Consider the following 22,286-nt stretch of genomic DNA (forward strand, 5'->3'; position numbering starts at 1 on the left):
AATGAAAATATAGACTAAGTCAACACTTTTGGAAATAGTCAGAATGCATTTGCCTTAATCATAAAGATTCATTTCAGTTTTCAAATATTTCTCAATCTTTCTTTTTCTTTCTGTCAGTATTAAATAGTAGCCTAAAATAAGGAAAGCACAATGTTACTAATTTGTTTTTAAACAACATTGTAAAGAAAAACAATTTAGAAAAAGCACTGTAGATATTTAGCTAGGCACTAATGCAGATATAGAAATGCCTAAATTCCCAGTGATTTACAAAAAGTGATTTTGATCCCAAAGTATTTATTTGGACACAATTCACACTCGAACGTGTACAAACAAGTAACTAAAAACTAAATATCATCTAGTAAATGTTGATTATACTGCACTAATTCCAACAGAAAGTTAAACACTTAATTTTGCTATATTGTTACTAGAGATTTTAAAAAATGATTGCATTATATTTTCCCTTTAATCCCCCAATTACTAATTTTTGTTTGCTCATTAACTTTGTTAGTTCTGGAGCTCATTAAGATTTTGGTTGCAGGGAACAAGCTTCCAATGCTAGGAAATAATCACTAAAGCTGATTCTGTCACTTTTAGGATTTAGGACATTCGTAGCACATAATATACCATCCAAAATTTATGCCCTAATCTCTTAACATGTTAATTAACAGCACAATTTTATGCATTTTCACTGAGAAGAAGTCTTGTTACATGCATTAGGGAGCATTTTAAAGAAAGTGGCATAAAAGTTTTATGAGAACACAAAATGCTGATTCTTCATTGATGACTGCAGCTAGGAAGTTGACTTTGAATGCTGTCTTATATAATTTAAGTAAATATGGTAAGCCCACAAGAGCCTTCAATGCTCTTAGCCCCTATTAGAGAATGAATATATAGAGTTCATCTACATCACAATAAACAATCAAATATACTAGATTTTGGGGTGGGGGGATTTTGGGAGGAGGGCAATCCAAGCCTCTTATTAGAGCTATGCCAACATAATTTTGATTGCATATTTTAAACTTACCTGAAAAAACATGAGTATTCCCTCCACTTTCCGGAACTCCTCTCCTCTTCGTCTCCGCAAGCTCATTTTTGGATTTCCAAATCAGCTTTATGATTCTGAACTTCTCAGGCAAACCCCAAGATAGAATTCCCTGTTGACAGGCAGGCAGGGTCTCGGCAGAGAAGGGCATCCAATCTTCGTCAATCCCCCACTGCCTACCCTTGTCCGATACACTGAAAAACCTATTCAGCACAGGCATTCTCAAAAAGACAGATGGATTCTTCTTCAGATGAGAATGCCTTTAAATTCCAGGAGGGATAGAAGCACCGAACATCCTTGAACCAGCTGTCTCTAACAGTTTCTCTAAATTTACAGTAGTTTTGTTGCTCCTAAAGTTGAATCAACAAATTCTGCTTGAAATTTATCTTTCAAAGAGTCTCCAAGTCATGACTCTTCCAAAGCTGTTCCTTCTCAACTGCATGCAAATGTTCTCCTTTCCCCCTTTCCCTCCCTCTAAAGTTTTGAGTTATCCGTGTTTGATTAAACCCAGCCTACAGCTAGTCTCAGAAGAAGAAAAATCCAAACTAGAGGAATGTTTTCTTTTGCTCCTCTTCTCTCCCCTGGCCCTGCCCTGTGTCAGCTAAGACTACCAGGCAAATGCAATTATATCTACAGGGAAACTTTTATTTACCAGCCCTGCGATAATTAGGCATAAGGATGTGAGCAGCTGTTGGTTTTTGAAACCAAAAGTTTTGCCAACTTCTGCTGTGTAATTTTTCTTCTGGTGGGAGCGGGGTGTAGAGAATTTTGAGCCATCCAGCAACACCAGCTTAAATTTACTTCGTTTTAGTTTGAAAAAGTCCTTACAGACATTTCCCAAAACATCTACTAACTAACTGCTCCAGTATGGGAATATTAAGACAGCTGTGTTTGAATTTCTGCGCAAAGTAGTACAATTCTAAAAGTCTCTACCCACCCCCCTGCCCCTCTTCGTAGTTGTTTGGTTTCAAATCGCAGCAAATCTGAAGTGCAGAGGATTAGCTAGTTGGTAACCTCAACTGCTCTTCAGCTGGATAGGAAATAACACTGATTCACATTCCAGAGTGAACTGTGAATGAAATGAATCAGGAAAGCCACAGGATTCAGGAATGCTATAATATTCAACAGTTTTGGATTTGTTTTGGACTTAAAGTTCCATTTCTAAAAGGGATAAAAAAAATTAAAACAAGAGAAATTGTGAAAATGCCTAGGTCAGTCAGCAGGTGAAAAACCATACCTTGCAGTAAGATCTTATGGAAACACTGTAAAAAAAATTAGAACAAGAAAAAAAATGCCTTCTGACTAGAGGTGGGTTGCTCCCGGTTTGACCCGGATCAAGGAAACTGGTAGTAGTGGTGGAGGGAGGCTCCAACCATCCACCCAGACCAAGGGTGGGTTGCTCCTAGCATTACTGCCGGTTCGGTACATGCAAAAATTTTGGAACCCACCTCTGCCCCAGATGCTTCTGCACATCCACAGATGCATCGTGCACACATGGGAGGGTGCCTGAACTGGTAGTAAAAATATTAGCAACCCACCACTGCTTCTCACTTACCTGAAGCAAATTCAGGTAAGGATCTCGATTCATGCAGGTTTGCCATCATTATCTTACAATGGTATCGTCCAACTTTTGGTGCATGAAAATAAAATGTTCTTTCATACCAAGCCAACTGTTCACATAAAATCTTGAAATGATTCCAACTGGAAATAAATATAGCTGAAACAACTTCTCCTATCAAGTTATAAAAAATAATATTCAACTTGTCCAGCCTGAAGCATGTGTGGACATGATTCTTGGAAGAATGAAACTCACAATATATTTCTTAATAATTGTTCCTCTTATTTAATAAAAATGACCATATAGGTGAAAATTATTCTAAACTTCTCTAATCCAGAAAGCTACTGTGAATCTATTAAAACTTAAAACTTGCTTAAAACAAAGCACGAACCTATTTCTAGTGAAAGTGCTGGTTAGATCTTACAACTGTCTGTGATTGGAGAACAGAATTATTCAAGCAACAATCTCTCTTCTAAACATGTCATTTCAAGATTGCAGTAAAGTCAATTTTGTTTATCCTGTAATATCAGAAAGGTATCTCTGGGTTGGCAGAAAGGACTTCTGGATTGCTCATTCTAGGCCTCAGGTGTCAAACTCGCAGTTCCATGTTGCCATCATGTGACATTTCACAATGTTTTTTCCCGTCATGGAGCTGAGGTGGGCGTGGTCTACATGTGACGCATCTAGCCGTGGGCCGCTAGTTTGACACCCCTGTTCTAAGCTGTATAACTTTCTGGGAAGGTGATCAGATAAATGCTCTGTTGTTTATGCCTTTTCTGGGAAGAGTGAACTAATCGGTTCTTTTTTTCTTTCTTATAGTTTTACAAATAATTAAAAATGAGACTAACTTTGACTTCAGAGTTTCATGGTTTAACTTTTAGTTTCCACAAAGGCTAATATTAAACCCAGTATCATTTCTAAAAAATACACTTTAAAATAAACAGGAACTTCATTCATTGAAGAAAAAGGAAAACAGAGTGGACTTAATCTTAACATCTTTATGTTTTAAAAATTGGAACACACACACATCTATTTTACTGATGCCAAAATAATCATCAGTAACAGCATGAGGTCCAAGCACCCTTAGCATTTCTACCTGAAAAAAACAGGATGCATTATTAAGTGTTTCTTATATATTTGCTAAAGTGTTTCTTTAATAGTTTTAAATAATTAAATAGCTTTAATAGCTCCTTGAATATACTCATGTTTTACCTAAACACTTAACACAGAACTGGCATAAAAAGTGAAATTCTTCTTAAGTATTATACCATTGTTGCAATTATATTATTTTCCAGCAGTGGTTAGCGCCAGGATATCCTGATCCTTTGAACAAAGAGGTTTAGAAGAAAGAAAACAATTATACTGTGTAGTATTTCAGATGTGCTGATCCATTCATAAAACACATGGCTGTATTCCTGTTGTGTTCAACTTTGGTGCTAATGCCATTGCTTTTAAAATGTTTGATGTTACTCCCAGCTCTGTCCATACAGGAAATTCCAGGACAGAGGGAATCAACATCCTTGAATCTATATTACTTTGCTGTATTTATCTTGAATCAATGTCAGATTGACTTTTCTTCCAGATAAAATCCTCATACCTTTGCTACCGCTTCAGGAGCATGCTTGCGTGCTTGCGTGCGTGCTTCGCTCACATGTGGCACTTCTGCGCATGCCCAGAGCGTTCATGATGATGTCTTGGCAGGTGAGCGGTGCCTCCCACCACCGCCACTGCCAGTTCGGGTGAATGCCACGTCTGGATGATATGATAGGTGACCTGCCCAACCTTCCCAGTACAGCTAGAGTTTAATATAGACTGTGTAAGGACACTCTGAGAACATATGAAGAAAGATTTTCCCCCTCCCCCATTTTTTTCAATATTAATTAATTGCCAGGGTTATCATTAATCTGCTCCACCAATCTGATCCACTAATTTTAATTATACTTTCTATTTTCTCATTGATTCTCATTGTAAGAATGGCACAGGTTTATTCTCTTGGCTTGTAGCAGTGTTGTTCTGCAGCATTCATCATCAGTCTACTCATCAACATTTCCAACAATTAGTCAGGAGACACAAAAAACAATAAAAGTTCTTTCAATTCATTTCACTAATTGTTTTGATTCTGTTGTCAGAATCTATGTTTTAGCAATATGTTCCTTCCTCAATGTCTACCACTTAAATTATATCAAAACCTCTAATTCACATTCTCCATCAAAGGCTCCAGTAGCTGTGACCTCAGGGGTGGGTTTCAAAATTTGTTCAAACCTACTCGGTGGGCGTGGCCTCCTTTGTGGGCGTGGCTTGCCACCCATGTGACCGGATGGGAGTGGCTTGCTAATGCCGCCGCCGCTGCCGCCGCTAACACCACCCCCCGCCTTCGGCCGCATAGTGCACGCGAGCCTGTGGCTTTTGCAAGGGAAGGCCTGGAGGCCTTCCCTCGCGAAAGCTAGGCCGCCGCCCCCCACTTCAGCCATTACCGCCACTACCACCGCCGCCGCTAACGCTGCCCCCCCACCCGCCTTCGTCCGCGTAGTGCATGCGAGCCCACGGCTTTTGCAAGGGAAGGCCTGGAGGCCTTCCCTCGCGAAAGCTAGGCCGCCCCCCCCACTTCAGCCGCTACCGCCGCCGCCACTACCGCCGCCGCTAACTACGCCGCCGCTAACGCCGCCGCTAATGCTGCCCTCCCACCCAGCTTCGGCCGCGTAGTGCACGCAACCCCGCAGCTTTCGTGAGCGAAGGCCTGGAGGCCTTCCCTCAGGAAAGCTGGGCCGCCGCCACCCATCCGAAGCCTCCTGAGTCCCGCTGCTGGGGCTTTGTTGCTTACCTGGGGGGAAGCAGCAAGCGAAGGCCGAAGGGAATTTTCAAATGGAGGTCAAGCATGAAAAAAGCTTCGCTTCGCCTCCAGCCCGCTCACTGATTGGCTGGACTCCAGCCAATCAGTGAGCGGCAGGCTGGGCTTAGTGCGGACGGGCGGGGGAGCGAGGGAACGAGCTGCGGATGGGCGGGGGAATGAGCAAGTGAGCTGCGATGTGCCGGCAAAAGGGCGCTTTGCAGCGACAGGGGCCAGGACCGGTACCGGCTTTCCCGGAAGTTAATTACTTCTGGGTTCACCGACGAACCGGTTCGTGCAAACCGGTGCAAACCGGGAGGAACCCACCCCTGTGTGACCTACATTAATAAGTTGGAAAAGGAGTTGAATAGTGCTTATATTTTAGTTCCTAACACTGTTCTTGTGCCATTTAAATGCTGGGAAGGTCCAGGGTCCATCTAGTAAGGCCAAAGAAAAAGGAAACAAGGTAGTATAAAACTAATAAACAAAGATGATTAGGGGACTGGAGGTTTGGGCATGCCTACTCTAGTGAAGAGAGGGACCAGAGGTAACATGATAGCAGTGTTCCAATATTTGAGGGGGCTGTCATAGAGAGGAGGGGGTCAATCTATTTTCCAAAACCCCTGAAGGCCAAACAAGGAATAATGGATGGAAACTGATCAAGGAGAGATTCAATCTAGGAATAAGGATAAATTTTCTGACAGTGAGAACAATCAACTAATGGAACATCATGCCTTCAAAAGCTGTGGGAGTTTCATCACTGGAAGCTTTTAAGAAGTGACTGGACAGCCATCTGTCAGAAATGGTGTAGGGTCTCCTGCTTGAGCAGGGGGTTGGACTAGATGACCTACAAGTCCCTTCCAATTCTGTTATAATACACTGAAACTATATTGAGAAAATGGATATAATATTCTTAACCATTTGTTTAATTTCTGTTAGCTATAGTAGTTTCTTTCCTACTGTTAAATGGGTTTTTTCACTATTAAAACACTAATTAGCACCTAATATTTTTCAATTTTGTCATTGCATTCAATTCAATTGCAGAATTAAATAGTAAATGCCCTTTGGACAAAATCAAGTAATGACAGTCCTTAAGCAAAGGATCATCGATAGAGAAGATGGAAGGAAATTATTGAGGAACACATAATGATATGAATCAAATTTAATTTTTGTTCTGGCTCCACCTTCTCTTTGGTTCAGCTACTTTTGGGAGTGCAGCCTTTGGCTCAAAAGCCAAGTACAATCCCTGATTTGAAAAATTTAGTCCACTCATGAAGGAAAATAAATAGACTATATTTATCTTTTAGAGTTATGCATTTAATGTTAATATGCCTACATTTTTACACCGGAATACAGCAAAGAGAGAAATATGAGCTGAATATGCATTTTAGATACCATTTTGGGCCAAAGAAGCAAACATAATGAGAGTAAATGTAAACTGAAAGAAATACTCTTAACCATTTAATGTAGGATGATAAATATATTGCCTCAAGTATTTGGCACATTGCATGAACTCTGGTTTATCATTTTTTTCCCTAAAAAGCATTTTGCAGCAAGAGTAAATGGGGCATGAATATTATAATAGCCAACGGAAAACTCTGAGGTATTTGTGTGTTCATTTGTTAGGAAATGAAATGAGATGTTCCTTCAATAGGGTATCTACATTCTCTCTTTAGAAACAGAATAAAGCAATGCAAATGCCATTCCTGCAATCAAAAACTTTGTAGAAAATCACAAGACTGTAGATGATGCTTTCAAATATTCTAGAAACTGTCAATGAATACACTTTCTTATGCTTTTGCTCTTTGGTCACTAGAATTGTTGATGGATCAAATAAAATCACTTCCCTTTGTCCTCAACAATGTTAACCCAAAGAGGAACTTGAAAGGTGATTTGATGCTCCTGACTAGCTTATGTAGTTTGTTCTCATCATATTTTATATCCAAATACCAAACTTGGCTGTTTTTGATTCATAATTATCAATAGTACTGTTTACTGTTTATTAAATTTATAGGCCGCCCAATCCCGGAGGATTCCGGGCAGCTTACAGAAACAAAAATTAAGAAAGATTAAAAACAGATAAAACACGACAAATTTAAAAAGACACAACATGCACCCAATCTAAGTGGGGCTGGTCCTCAATCCAGAAGTCAACAGCCCCAGGCCTGCCGGAATAGCCAGGTTTTAATAGCTTTTCGGAAGGCCATGAGAGTGGGTAGGGTCCGGATCTCTGGGGGTAGCTCATTCCATAGGACCGGAGCGGCAACAGAGAAGGCCCTACTCCGAGGCGTCGCCAGCCGGCATTGTCCAGCTGATGGCACCTGGAGAAGGCCCATCCTGTGCAATCTTATCGGTCTTAGGGAGGTGTGCGGCAGAAGACGGTCTCGTAGATATCCAGGTCCTAGGCCATGTAGGGCTTTAAAGGTGATAACCAGCACCTTGAATCGTGCTCGGAGACCAATAGGAAGCCATTGCAGCTCGCGAAGGATAGGTGTAGTGTGGGTGTACCTAGGTATACCCAGTATCGCTCGCACGGCTGCATTCTAATTGTAGTCTCCAAACACTTTTCAGGGGCAGCCCCATGTAGAGTGCATTACAGTAATCCAGTCTTGAGGTGACGAGGGCGTGAGTGACTGTTTGCAGTGCCTCCCGGTCCAAATAGGGCCGCAACTGGTGCACCAGGCGAACCTGGCCAAAGGTCTCCCTGGTCACAGCTGACAGATGATGTTCCAACATCAGCTGCGGATCCAGGAGGACCCCCAAGTTGCGGACCCTCTCTGAGGGGAGCAAATTTTCTCCTCCCAGGCTTAGGGACGGACTAGCTGGGCTGTCCTTAGGAGGCAACATACACAGCCACTCGGTCTTGTCAGGATTGAGTGCAATCTTGTTCGCTCCCATCCAGACCCTAACAGCTTCCAGGCACTGGCACATCACTTCCACCGCTACGGTGAGTTGGCACGGGGCAGACAAATACAGCTGTGTATCGTCCGCATACTGGTGGTATTTGATCCCGTGCCGGCAAATGATCTCACCCAGTGGCTTCATGTAGATATTAAATAGGAGGGGGGACAGGACCGACCCCTGTGGCACCCCATAATTAAGGGGCCTAGGAGTCGACCTCTGCCCTCCAACCAACACCGACTGCAACCTGTCGGAGAGGTAAGAGGAGAAGCACCGTAAAACGGTGCCTCCCACTCCCACCTCTTCCAGCCGTCGCAGAAGGATACCATGGTTGATGGTATCGAAGGCCGCTGAGAGGTCAAGGAGCACTAGGATAGAGGAATGTCTTCTATCCCTGGCCCGCCAGAGATCATCGGTCAGTGCGACTAAAGCAGTTTCGGTGCAGTAACCAGGCCTGAAACCAGACTGAAAAGGGTCTAGATAATCTGCTTCATCCAAGGTCCGTCGGAGTTGGAGGGCCACTACCTTCTCAACAACCTTCCCTAAAAAAGGGAGGTTGGAGACTGGACGATAGTTTTTAAGAATAGCTGGATCCAGAGGCTTCTTGAGGAGGGGTCTCACCACCGCCTCCTTCAGAGGTTGTGGAAAAGAACCGTCCCGCAATAATAAATTTTTTTGTTTCTAAATTATCACTTATCAGCAGTCTTTTTTAAATGCATCCCTGTGATTCTACAGTATTACATTTCCCAAAGTTTCATATTAGCAAAATATATGGGCATTATAGTCTGCATAGCTTAGAAAAATGATTTCGCACAGCAACCTTTCCTATTTCCTGGTTGTTTGCTTGCATAACTAGAGATAAGAAAATTCCACATGAAACATATCAATGATCACAGCATAGCTTTTAAAATTTAGATATATTCACAGCTATTAACCAAATTGGCCAATGGAACTAAAAGTCAGCGGAAACACAGGAGACAGTGGAAACAAAGAGTAGGAAACAACTATTTCCATTATTTCCTGCTTGTGAATCCCACAGGCAGGGTTACACCTAGCTATTTTGCTGCCTAAGGTGAAGAACAAATCAGTGGCTTATACTGCTCTACAAAAATTAAAGTGAATTGCTCACCACTATATCTACAGCTCACAACATCTGTTGCCTGAGGTGCTCAGCTCATCCTGCCTAAAAAAAAGTGCAAGTTTCTGCACTGAAGTGAATAAATTTAAAGAAATCAAAGAAAAAGCTTCTTCCCTGATGCAAATTCCCTCCTGCAGTATATTTGCACTGTCATGTATAAGTTTCTCCTTTGAGAATATCCACCTCTTCATTGGAAAAACTTTCCAAGTAATTTAAAAAAAAATGCAAATAATACAAACATAGTAAATACAAAAAAAGAAAGAAAAAAGGAAAAGGAAAAATAAACAAACATTACAGTGCACCCCATCCCCCAGAGACCTTTCTCCCCCCTCTTATATTTCTTCATCTATAACAACTAAAAGATATACAATATATACCAATTGTGCCCTTATCCCCTTCAAAACAACATATATTGTTGGGTAGGTTTATTCCCTTTGCCTCCCACCAACACCGATTTTATAAAATCTTCCCATATTTCATTGTAATTGTTTGCTTTGATCATCCCTTTTTTAAATTAAATTTCTGTTGTTAATTTATCATTTATTGCCACACTCTAAATTTCATTATACTACTCATTTCTTTGAATATCCCAATTTCGTTCCCAATATTTAGCTATCACTAATCTAGCTGCAATTATCAAATGTACAATCAATTCCTTTTTTGTTTCATTTATATCCAGTTTTACCAAGTCTTGACATGGAAGTTTGTCTTCACTCAGGCTGTTCTGGAAAATAGACTGGTTGTTATACTAGAATGAAAATTAACCCTCTCTAATCAGGTCTAGTAGAAAATTAAGTTTCCAGTTATCATGGAATCAGTTTCATGGGGCAATAAAGCAGGAATTCTGAACAACTGCAGTCTGGGAACATCTTACCTGATGGCTGCCAGATAAAAAGGGGAAGGGGAAGAAGAATTTTTGCAGAGCAGGTAAGAATATGGAGTACAAGTGGTCCTCTTCTTACAACAGTTCTTACAGCAGAAAAAAAGTGACATGATTGTTTTTTCCACTTACGATCATTGCAGCATCCCCATGTTCACGCGATCAAAATTCAGGTGCTTGGAAACTAACACCTTTTTGTGAAGGTTGCAGTGTCCTGGGTCACATGATCACTTCTGTGACTTTCTGACAAGTCAATGGAGAAGCCAGATTCACTTAACAACTATCTTACTAACTTACTAACAATTTCAGTGATTCACTTAACTGTGACAAGAAAAGTCATAAAATGGGTCAAAACTCACTTAACAAATGTTTCACTTAACAACAGAAATACTGGGCTCAATTGTGGTTGTAAGTCTAGGATTACTTGTACCGTATGCACCAGTGGTGGGATGCTGTCGGTTTAACAACCGGTTCGGTGATTGTGCGTTTTGCGTGCATGCATGCCTAAAGCGCTTGCGCTGAAAATGGAGCATTTAGAAACTCAGCTGTTACCTTCCAAGTCAGCAACGGTAAGTAGAACAGTGAGGGGGGTGGGTGGAATAAGCTGATTGAGATGAGCTAGAAAGCAGAAAATAAAAGATAGGAAAGGGCCAGGGCAGGTGGGCAAGGTCAACGGATCATCGGCGCTACTGGTTCGCGCGAACCGTCTTAATGCCACCTCTGGTATACACATTACAACGCTTAGGATTTTGTTTTTTTCCCTTTCTTCAGGGGAAAATATCATTGGCAACTAGCCAAGCCTCTTTCTTTTCTTTCTGCTTCAGGTTCAACCAATTTCCTTCTCCACTTGAATCATAAGCATTAAATTTTTTTTACAAGCTATTGGATTATTTTCTCCTACCCTCACCCTTTTTGTAAACCTCATCTGATTCTGCAAAAGATCATAAGTGCATTTACTCAAAGAAATTGAATATTTCTTGCCTTGGCAGATTTTTCAAGAGGAGGAGGAAGCAATATTTTGATAAAATAGATAAGCTGCCCAGAGTTCCATTGTAGGGGAGATGAGCGGCATAGAAATTTTATAAATAAATAAAAACACAAACAGAAAAATCAAGCTAATCACCCACTCCTATAAAATTCCATGAATAAAGCAGGGTGACTGCATAATAAATGCCAAACCTGGATTCCCTGGTACAGGTAGCCCTCAACTGATGACCACAATTGGGTCAAATTCCTGTTGCTAAGCAAGACAATTGATGTGACTCATGCCCCACCATACAACCTTTCTTGCCACAGTTGTTAAGTGAATCACTACAGTTATTCAGTTACTAACATGGTTGTTAAATGAATTTGACAGTTAGAATAATGAAATAGTGGAACAATTTGCCTCCAGAAGTTGTAAATTCTTCAACACTGGAAGCTTTTAAAAAGAGATTGTACAACCATTTGTCTGAAATGGTATAGGATTTCCTGCCTGAGCAGGGGATTGGACTAGAAGACCACCAAGGTCTCCTCCAACTCTTCTATTCTATTCTATTCTATTCTATTCTATTCTATTCTATTCTATTCTATTCTTTGCTAAGATTGAGAAACACTGGTTTACCCACCTCAATAATTTGTTTGTTGGATCACTCAGCCTTAACCTTGGGAAATATTCACAAGTGGAAACTTTTTGCAATCATTTATTTCAGTAGCATCATAAACTTCCTGCCTAGCAATAACTTTCTTCATTTGTATGTATCATTAGTCCCTCGTATCATTCCATTTATAACTAAACCCATCTTCTTTGGTTTATTAGTGCGCATTTGGAATCAGTTATGATAGCTAAAATGACAGTTCTTACCAGAGTTTATATTACCATTGCGCTACAAAGATACTTGACTGAGGAAAAATAGAAACCTTCCAATAACTACTTTTGTCTAAATGTTTCCAAGAATATAATTGTACAGTTTTTTTCCCGTAACAGTCATTCCACAGACTTCAAAGGCCTTTATTTTGTTTTTCTACAAATGACAGCAAATAAGATTACACAACTAGATGTATGTTTCTACAAATCCTGTTTCCCTTTAAAATTATGACAATATGTTAACAATTAAAACCAGTTTTTTTCTGGCTCCTAAATATTTCATTTCAGGAGCAGGTCAAATCTAAAGAAGATTTGCAGAAACATTGATTGTGTCCAGTGCATAGTGTAATTTTTCCAAAATGTGTTGCAATTGAATTGTACCGTATATATCCCCAAAGAGGATGACCCTGAAGTCAAATCACCCAACCTAGTAGACATAAAAATACAGACATAAATATTGTACAGTATTAACTGAGAATTGTCAATTCCAACTGAAACTAATTCTTAAGATTCTCCCCCCAAAATGGCCATATATGTCAATGTGCATGGAAATGTTTATGGATATTTGCCATTCTGCATATATTTCAGCTTACCAGACCTGGGCTGTCAAGGTCCATCTACTTGGACATTTGCAACCCAGAACTGAAAGCCTTACAATTTCAACCATTCTCTCTCACAATCAGAAATCACCTTTACTTTCAAAAAGGCATTCTGTAAACACACATCATTCCTTTCTTTCTTCTATCAGAAGCCATACAAAAAGAGGAGAAAAACAAGATGGAGGTGCTAAGAATAAAAGCAGAGTTTCTCAACCTGGGCACCTTGAAGATGAATGGACTTCAACTCCCAGAATTCTCCAGCCAACATGCGTGCTGGCTGGGTAATTCTGGTAGTTGAACTCCACATATCTTCAAGCTTAAGAAACACTGAGTAAGATGTAAGAGAAAGTGATATCTGTGCTGAGAAGAGGAAGAAAGAGAAAGGGAGAAAGCTAAATGGATGGCCTGGAACTGAAGGGAAGAAGCAATGGGGGAGGAACAGAAACAGAAGAAGGAAGCACTGTTGAAGAGTCCTCGAAAGAAGGTTAAAGCATCAATCAGTTAGCCACACCCAAGGAATGACTAAATCCATAGGCAAAGCTTCAAAGGCATCCAGCAGGGATGTCTGCAACCATTTCCTCCAGGCATTTCAATAGCTTCAATATTCTCAGGAACTAATGCCTGGGAGCCCTCCCTCCAGCTCACAAGTAATGATAGATGAAGTGAGGTGGGGGACTCCTCATTTTGTGAAGAATTTAGAATTTTCAAAGAATTACGTGTCTTCTCCCCCCCCCCCCCAAGAAATTTAGAGAACAAAATACTTCTGGAGCAGGAAAGTTTGATTGCTGTTCCAATCTTCTCTTCATTATCAAGAGAACATCAGAAAGGAGGCTGAGTGAAGAGGGAGGCTAAGTTCCTGAAGGACAATTTTGGGGAAATTTTCCAAAAGAACTTATCACTTCATGTTAAATGAGGACAAATCCAAACCGAAAGCTGCTTTATATTCTTCATGAATGTTGAGTGAGAGTGAAAATAAGAGTGAGTGAACGAGTGAGTGATAAATGTCACTATTCATTAATGGCTCTGCTTTTGTCAACTGTGCAATTTTTGATTAAATTCCCTCTCTGATGACATGTCTTCCTAAGAAGAAAAAAGGTTACCTCCCTCACCCTCCAACCAGGGAGCAAAATTTGCCTCAAATACGTTACACAAGATACATAATGTGGATGTGAAGAATGGCCACTGAATTTTTCTTCAGTGTTTTTATTCATCACTGGGGTATCCCCAGAAAGAGGGTAGCAGGGATACTGTGAACAAAGCTCTACCTGGTTTTTTTTATGTCGCACTGCTCATAAAAAGCAAGTGGAGCTTCAGTTATATCATTGTGGCCTCCATTTTTTTTGACCACAACATTGTTTGCTCGTTCTGAGAGAGTCAGATCTGGTCTTCTGCTACCATCCTGTGATTGACCCACTTTAACACCAGGAAAGAGATTGCTTAAAATCATTCTATTCTTATTCTATTCTATTGTTTTCCAGAGCAGCCTGCCACTTGCTTACGAAGCATGAGCCGCAAACTAACAAGCTTCCCGCTTTGACCTTAATAAGTTAATAGTTATCGACTTTCACATCCCTGGTGGCCTGTACCTCACCGTCAAATGGCTTAATGAAGCAAACAGCTTGTGCTACCAAGAAACATTTCTTGTGGATTCCCTGTTGTCTGCCTACAAGTGCTTTTCCTCTTAATTGTAGAGCTAAATAAACTGAACATTCAATTTCCTTGTAATTAATCTTCCCTGGACTGGGGTGACCATTTCAAGGTATGGCAGGAGGAATTGGGGGAGTGAGAGATTTGCCCCATAGAGGCAACCCCTTTTGTGGGCCGATGCCATGGCATTTCCTCCTAAAAGCTATTGCAAATAATCTGGGAGGAATGTATCCTATGCTGTTAAGTATTGGATTTTAATTATTAAACTTTTATTAATTGTAATTATATGCGTGTCTTCCATTGTATTCACCTTTTTAGATATCTAATCCATAAATGCTGGATTAGGTGAGAACAATCACCCACCCACACACATCTGGATTTTGTTATATAAAGTACTATCTCTGTTGGGTAATTCCCTTTTCTTGCTACCTATCTGTTTTTCAAAAATCAGTTAAATTCAATTAAATGTGGCTTTAAATCCATAAAGGACTCATTTGTTTTGTTGCTACACTCAATCATTTCTGGTTTAGAAGTTCAAAATTTTTGTTTCCTTTTGTCTGTCTTCCTTTCTGTCACTCAGGCAACAGAACTAGGTGGAATGTAAGGAAGATACAGGATGGCCTAGTCATTTTGTTAACAATTAAGAAAAAGAAATGAACTTTTATGGGGAAAAAACTTAACATTTCTCAGTAAATGAGATAGTGTGTATATGGCATGGCTTAACAGGCTAGCTTTGAATTGTTCAATATGGTAACATCAGGTGAGCAATGAAAAACTCTTGCAGGTAAATGTGTAATGTACACATTAAACAATAAAACTGAGCTACAGGTACAATATATTAAATAGTAGTAGCTGAAAAGAAAGACTGCATAATCGCAGAACTCTGTGATGAGACTAATACACAAATGTCTTTGTTTTCATCTGTGATGTCCTACAGGGTATAGTAATAGATTCTGCATTAATTTATAACACATGAGGGAAACAGCTCATGCCCATCTCTATAATAGATATCATTGTCAGGTTATCCAAAGGTAGTCAGGCTAGATTAGCTGACACAATGCAGAATGTCTGTTTATTCAGTGTTTAATAACTGTAATTAATTGGCATCAATTTAAGAAAGAGCAACAGCTCTGCCATTTCATTCTAGTGGGGGGAAAAGTTTCCACTGATTCTGAATTCATTTATCCAATGTTCTTTGACAGAAGACTACTTTTTTGATCGTAGACTAATAACATTATTCCTTCCTGGCATCATCTGGCAACAAAGGTAAGATGAGGACCTAAAGCAGGGGTGTCATCCTGTTGCCATCACATGACATTTTGCAACATTTCCCCCATTGGTGGAGGTGGAGTGGGCATGGCCTGCATGTGACACATTCAGCCTATGGGCCGCCAGTTTGACATTCCTGACCTAAAGTATAAAGGAGAACCAAACAACAACAGAAAGAGCTAATAAGAATCCCATGATTCAAGGTTTTAAAAAGTATGAGAGATATACAAATAAAAACATTCTATTTATTATCACTAGTGAAAGAAATGAACAGGACAAGAGGCCATTATACCAAGGAATTGCAGGTTCTGCTGTATGATATTATTTTACCATTTCTTCTAGATTTAATATCTAAATGTATAAGTCTTGGAAAAGTTACTATCAGACTTCTGGGGTTCCCTTAAACCCACTTTTATTGTTTATCCTGCCAGGGGCCAGCAAAACTATGGCTGATAAGACTGTGATAACACTGCAGTGGTTGGGGCCAAAACAGCAAACCTAAATTTTGCTGACAGTGCCCATGGGTCTGAATATTTTGATTCCAGCCACTTCAAAGATCTGCAAATGAGCAGCTGGATACAAAAAAGCTCAACGTCCAAGATTATAAATGGTAGTGTTCCAGAAAATATAAACAAAATAAAAAAGAAATGAAAATGTGAATGTTCAAAATACATGATCAGACAAAAAACAAAAACAAAAAACCAGGAATGCTACTTAATCTTGAAAAACATGACACTCCAGTAAAAGTTACAGAGTATGTGTTTCATATTCTTTGGATTCCGGCCACATGGAAGCCTCTGAAGCTAACTGTGTCCCCCTTTCATGTATTTTGCTTGTATTTTTTTACTTTGCATAATGTTGCTCATCTTGAAAGGGAATAATATTAAGTAAGTATACACGTTTATGTAGGCATACAAAGTTGTAATTACAGTAATGACTGGTACTCACTGCAAATTTTAATGTGAAATATTCTTGAACAACTTTTCAAGCTGTAAGTTATCCCAGTTTGTCATCCTCCCCAATGCTTACCACTTCATGTCTCTGTGCTGACTTATGGCACGCTGGTTTGCTCCAGTTTTTCTCTCCTTTTTAAGAAGACATTAGACAACCACTTGTCTGAAATGGTAGAGGGTCTCCTGCTTGAGTAGGGGGTTGGACTAGAAGACCTACAAGGTCCCTTCTAACTGTCATTTCTTTAAAATCATCCTATAAATATTGGGCTTCTTCCAAGCCCACTGAGGCCTATTTGTGTTTGGACTGAGCTGTTTTGGCTACAGAGAGATCCATGTTTTGACACTATTAAAATATAGAATTAATAATGGGTGCCAATATGAAATTGTGGGCATTTACAATACATAAAAGCACTATTTTATTTTTTTCCAGCAGAAAGTTCAGCATGAATCTGTTTTGATAGATGAGATCAGTCCAGCTATGATCATTAGGAACAGATTTTATATACTACGGTTCTTGGTTTATATCATTCCATTAATTGGGCCAAAAACATCCTTCATCTTGAGTGAAGAAACAGTTCAAAACTTTAAGGCTGGTCAAGGATTTTATCATATTGTAAATCAACACCTATTCCAAGATATTTACAACCTGCTTTTCCAAACCAGCTGTGCTTCTTGATTTCCTGACCTCTTGCCAGCAAGAAAAACAAATCAATAAAAGCATACTACTTCAAACATAAAGGAAGAGACATCAGTGAGATAATAATTGAGCTCAACCTTATTTTTTTTAAAAAACCAGAAGATACAGTAGGAAGTTCCTGTAGAGAAGAAAAAGAATGCCAAAGCTGGACAAAAGAGAAGGATAAGAAAACACACACACACAAACACACAAATCCTCAGCATTTTCAGCCTGTGACTGAAAATAAGCTGTAATGAGACAAACTGGGAGTTTAGTTCTCAATCTAGAGGATAAACAAGAGAAGGAGGGATGCCTGAAATGTGCAGTGAAGGTGCCAAGTGTTTGAAAGCAGTTCTTCAGACAGAGAGGAGCTGGAACCCAAACATGTCATGGAAGGAGTTACAATTGTTTGAGGGAGCTAAGAGAAACACAAGCAACAGCTTCTGTATTGGGCAAACCTGTTGCCATGGCTACCTATCCTATCAAATTTCAGACAGCCCAGAGCTTGTTTGGAATCACAATTTGTGCTGCTTCCATGGGGTAACTGAATCAGTTATTTAAAAGAAACGCTCCTTTAAAAAAAGAAAAGAAAGTATGAATCTTCATCCATTGTATCATTACAGAAAGTTGAATTAAAACATCCATAGGTTTGTGGGGGGTGGAATCAAGAGAAAGGAAAGGCCCACGTACTGTTCTGAAGTTTTAAAAAAAAGCTTAAAAGAGATTTTATTTTATGTTAGAGCCACATGGTCAAATGATGCAGTTTCCAGCATCAATATTGCTGCTATAATTCGTGCCAACTGAGACAATTATCCTCCTATTCCTCATGGATATTATTGTCCTATGACTTTGGAGTTGCTAACATAGGTGCAGTTAGGACAGAAATGATTAGAATTGGTGCCCTATACAAACTTGGGGAGAGGCATTTTTAGTGAACCTCTCCCCAAGTTTCATCTTCTCCACAGCAAAGTTATCCCGAAGGATTTTCTGATTGCATTGCCTCTTCCTTTGGAAATGGATGAGGAGGGATAATAAATCACCCAGTATAGTTCTGCCTGTACTGCTGTCCCTCCTATGAGGTCCAGTATTTCCTTCTCAAATTCATTTCATTCAATCCTTTGCTGACCTTCAACCGTTCACTCATTCCCTGACAGTGCAAGTCACTGGTTGATTATGCTTGCCTTCAATCTCACTCTCATCATTAGAAGCACACATGTACACACAAAGAAAGCCACACCAGTGTTTCAGAATTTAAAATCAGAGCTCATCACAAAATCCATCTCCTTTTCAAATTGCCTCCATCTCTTTCTGAAGCAATTCAAGGGCACTTGTTGTGATTCAACTAGAATAAACTACATGAAATTAAACCTTGTTTTACTCCTTCACAGCTCGTACAACCCCATTCTGTTTCCAATTGCTGCTTCTTTTCATATGTGTGTGCAAAACTGTATGAGAGTATATATAAAAAAACAAAGAATGTTTCTCTTTTTTGTTTATACTTAATTTTTAAAAAAATCTAAGAATCAAGTTATTATTATTAAAATTACATTAAAGTAATAATCTTAATATATTATTCTAATTTAATGTATCTCCTATCTGTATCTTACATCTTTTTATGCTCTCTTTTGCTCTGTGCAAGGCATTCAAAGGCTGTTGAAACTGTTATCGTTTTTTTAAAAAAAACAGATCCAGGAAAGTACAGACCAATCAGCCTCAATACCTGGGAAGATCCTGAAAAGATAATCAAACAGCAGATCTGCGGACACCTAAAAGCAAGCAAAGTTATAACCAGAAGCCAAGGCGGTTGTCAAAAACAGACCATGTCAATTTCATTCTTTGACAAAATGATTAAATTAGTGGACCAACAAAATGCTGAGGACTTGGATTTCAGTAAGGCATTTGACAATGTAGATTACTACTTCTTGGTAAGTTACAAAACTGTGGGATAGATAGCATCACCACCAGATGGATTTGTAACTGGCTGCCCAACTGCATTCAACATGTAGTCCTTAACAGAACTACATCTACATGGAGGGAAGTAAGTGGTGGGGTATCTCAGGGTTCTGTCTTAGGCCCAGTACTCTTTAATATCCTCATAAATGATTTAGATGTGTGAATAGAAGGGGAACACAACAAATCTACAGTTAACACCAAGCTAGCAGAGGTAGACAACACCGCAAAAGATAGGCTCAAGATCCAGAAGGATCTCTACAGACCTGAACACTGGGCCCTATCTAATAAAATCAAATTCAATGGAGAGAGAAGTAAGGTTTTAAAGTTAGGCAAGAAAAACCTGTACAGATACAGATTAGGTGAAACCTGGCTCAGTAGCAATAACTGTGAAAGGGATCTTGGAATCCTAGTGAACAATCACTTAAATATGAGTTAGTAGTGTGTTGCAGTCACCAAACAAGCCAATGCAATCCTAGGTTGTGTTAACAGAAGGATAGAATCAAGATCACTTAAAGTGTTAGTACTGCTTTATAATTCCTGGTAAGATCCCACTTGGAATACTGTATCCAATGTTGGTCAACACATTATAAAAAGATGTTGAGACTTTGGAAAGAGTGCAGAGAAGAGCAACAGAGATGATTAGGGGGCTGAAGGCTAAAGCTTACGAAGAACAGTTGTGGGAACTGGGTATGTATAGTCTAATAAAAAAGGACTAGGGGTGACATGATAGCAGTGTTGCAATATTTGAGGAGCTGACACAAAAAGGAGGGAGTCAAGCTATTTTCCAAGGCACCTGAGGGAAGGACAAGAAGCAATGGATGGAAACTAATCAAGGAGAGAAGCAACTTAGAACTAAGGACAAATTTCCTGACAGTGAGAATAATTAACCAGTGAAATAGCTTGCTGTCAGAAATTGTGAGTGTTCCATCACTTGAGGCTTTTAAGAAGAAATTGGACAGTCATTTGTGTGAAATGGTATAGGATCTCCTGCTTGAACTGGCTTTGGACTGGAATACATTCAAGGTCCCTTCCAACTCTGTTATTCTGTTAACTCAATAATAGCTTATAATTTTATTGTATAGTACTTAATGTAGATCAAAGTATTCCATTACTCCTTTCTTCCTTCATGTACATTTTCTTATTTGGTGATTTATAATTTGGTACATCATGCTAGACAATGATCTATCTTGTGATGAAAAAAATATTGGTCAGTCTTGTTCTGATTATTTTGTTGATTTAAAACATTTATATGGCTGTCCACCTTATATAAAATAATTCTGGGTGGCTAATGTTTATTGAATAAATGATAAAGACAAAAACATTAAAAACCACTTTTAAATCACAAAGGGCCACAACAATCCCATCTCAGAACCACAATGTTTCCCTCTATTACCGACCCAATGCCTTTCAGAAAACAAGAAGAATAGGGATCACCTGCAATTCATGGGGACGCTATTCCAAAAGGTAGGTGCAGCTACAGAAAAGGCTCACTGCCTAGGTCCCACCCAGTGGTGGGTTTCAAAATATTTTAGAACCTCTTCTGTGGGTGTGGCCTGCTTTATGGGAGTGGCTTGCCGGCCATGTGACTGGGTGGGAGTGGCTTGCCAGCCATGTGACCAAGTAGGAGCGGCTTGGCAGTCATGTGTCTGGGTGGGCATGGCCAACTTGTAAAATGTGGTGAATCTCACTTAACAACGCTCTTGCTTAGCAACCAAAATGTTGGCTCAGAAACTCTGGCATTTGACGCACACAAGTCTTAAAGCTGTCAAGTTACAAGACCCTTACACCCCTAACGCTTTAGGAAAAAAACCCAGGGGTATTCAAACTTGACAGCTTTAAGACTTGTGGACTTCAACTCCCAGAATTCCTCCTTCAGTCATGTTGGCTCAGGAACTCTGGCATTGAAGTGTGCAAGTCTTTAAGCTGTCAAGTTACAAGATCCTTGCACCCCTACACCTTTAGAAAAAAAACCCAAGGATGTTCAAACTTGACAGCTTTAAGATTTTAAGGTTTAGAGAGGACTCTTAGACGCGGGCAGTGTGATTGGTGAGCCAGCCAATCAGTGAGCGGTGGGCGGGGCAAGCATGGTGCAGACAGGCGGGGGGAGGGAGCAGGAACCTATTCTAAACAGCATGGTAGATTTATGGAACCTCTTCTATAGAAGAGGTTAGAACTGGCAGGAACCCACCCCTGGTCCCACCAGATGACAACATGAAAAGAAGGACTTGGAGTGAGCCCATACTATCCAGTCTAGTGGGATAGGTAGATATCCTCAGGGAGAGCCAAGCCCAAAATAAACCTGGCCCTGTGACATACTAGTAATGCTCAACTTACAACATTCATTCAGGTTTTATAACCAACAGTCAGAAATCACTATGTCAAGTTTGGAAGTAAGATGAAGATTTGATATAATCAATAATACTCATGTATATTCATTATTTGTGTCAGTTTCAGTTATACTACAAGCAATTATACATCCTGAAGAATTATGGCTCCCAACCAACCTCATTAAAATTGCAGATATTCTTAAATAAGTAACACTGGCTCATTTAATCGTGTTTCACCCTATAACAAAACCCAGTTTGGCTCCCAGGGGAGGAGCCTGCCGTCGCCGGTGGCTCAACGGAGCTGCCCTCAGAGTTCTGGTCTGTATATCTAAAAGATCTATAGATATCTCTCCTTTCAGGCAAGAAAGGAGCAGGGAGGAACTCAGTTGTTAGAATCCTCTTTGTAGTTCACAGCTTTTTGTTTTTCGCTGTGAACGGAGAAGAGGTTCAACAAAAGCTGAGTTTTTTTTTTACTCCAGCCAGATCTTCTCAGCTGTTTTTTTCAGCTCAAGGCAGGTCGCCCCCCCCCCCTCAGGACAAATCTAAGCTATTTAAAATCAATCCGAGCAGCGACCATTCCTGAGAACCTTTTTTTAAATTATTATTCAAAATACCAGCTTCAATTTTATAAAAAACTCCTTTGTCTAACTGCTTTTCAAAATGGCGATTT

General features: G+C 39.8%; 1 protein-coding gene and 1 long non-coding RNA gene across 7 annotated transcripts in view; one reads left to right on the plus strand and one right to left on the minus strand.

The window, feature by feature from the left end:
• Positions 1-22,286, minus strand: part of PDE7B (phosphodiesterase 7B) — a 174,014-nt gene that overhangs the window by 75,748 nt on the left and 75,980 nt on the right. Inside the window, exon 1 of one of the 6 annotated variants that reach the window (XM_087718418.1) lies at positions 1,025-1,611. The exons of 3 other annotated variants lie outside the window; for them this stretch is intronic. In XM_087718418.1, the coding sequence (XP_087574544.1) occupies positions 1,025-1,262 (238 nt within the window). In that variant the 5' untranslated portion in view covers positions 1,263-1,611. Of the gene's footprint in view, positions 1-1,024; positions 1,612-22,286 lie in introns of those variants that run through there. 2 more of the 6 variants (XM_087718412.1, XM_087718416.1) reach the window with 2 other exon arrangements.
• Positions 18,979-21,867, plus strand: LOC106541553 (uncharacterized). The gene is made up of 3 exons (XR_001312977.2): positions 18,979-19,261; positions 20,637-20,753; positions 21,738-21,867. It is a non-coding gene; the product is annotated as an uncharacterized LOC106541553 (long non-coding RNA).

Source organism: Thamnophis sirtalis, unplaced genomic scaffold (genome assembly GCF_051295495.1).
Source record: "Thamnophis sirtalis isolate CommonGarterSnake01/CBP01778 unplaced genomic scaffold, rThaSir2_p1.2 scaffold_6, whole genome shotgun sequence".
NCBI lineage: Eukaryota > Metazoa > Chordata > Lepidosauria > Squamata > Natricidae > Thamnophis > Thamnophis sirtalis.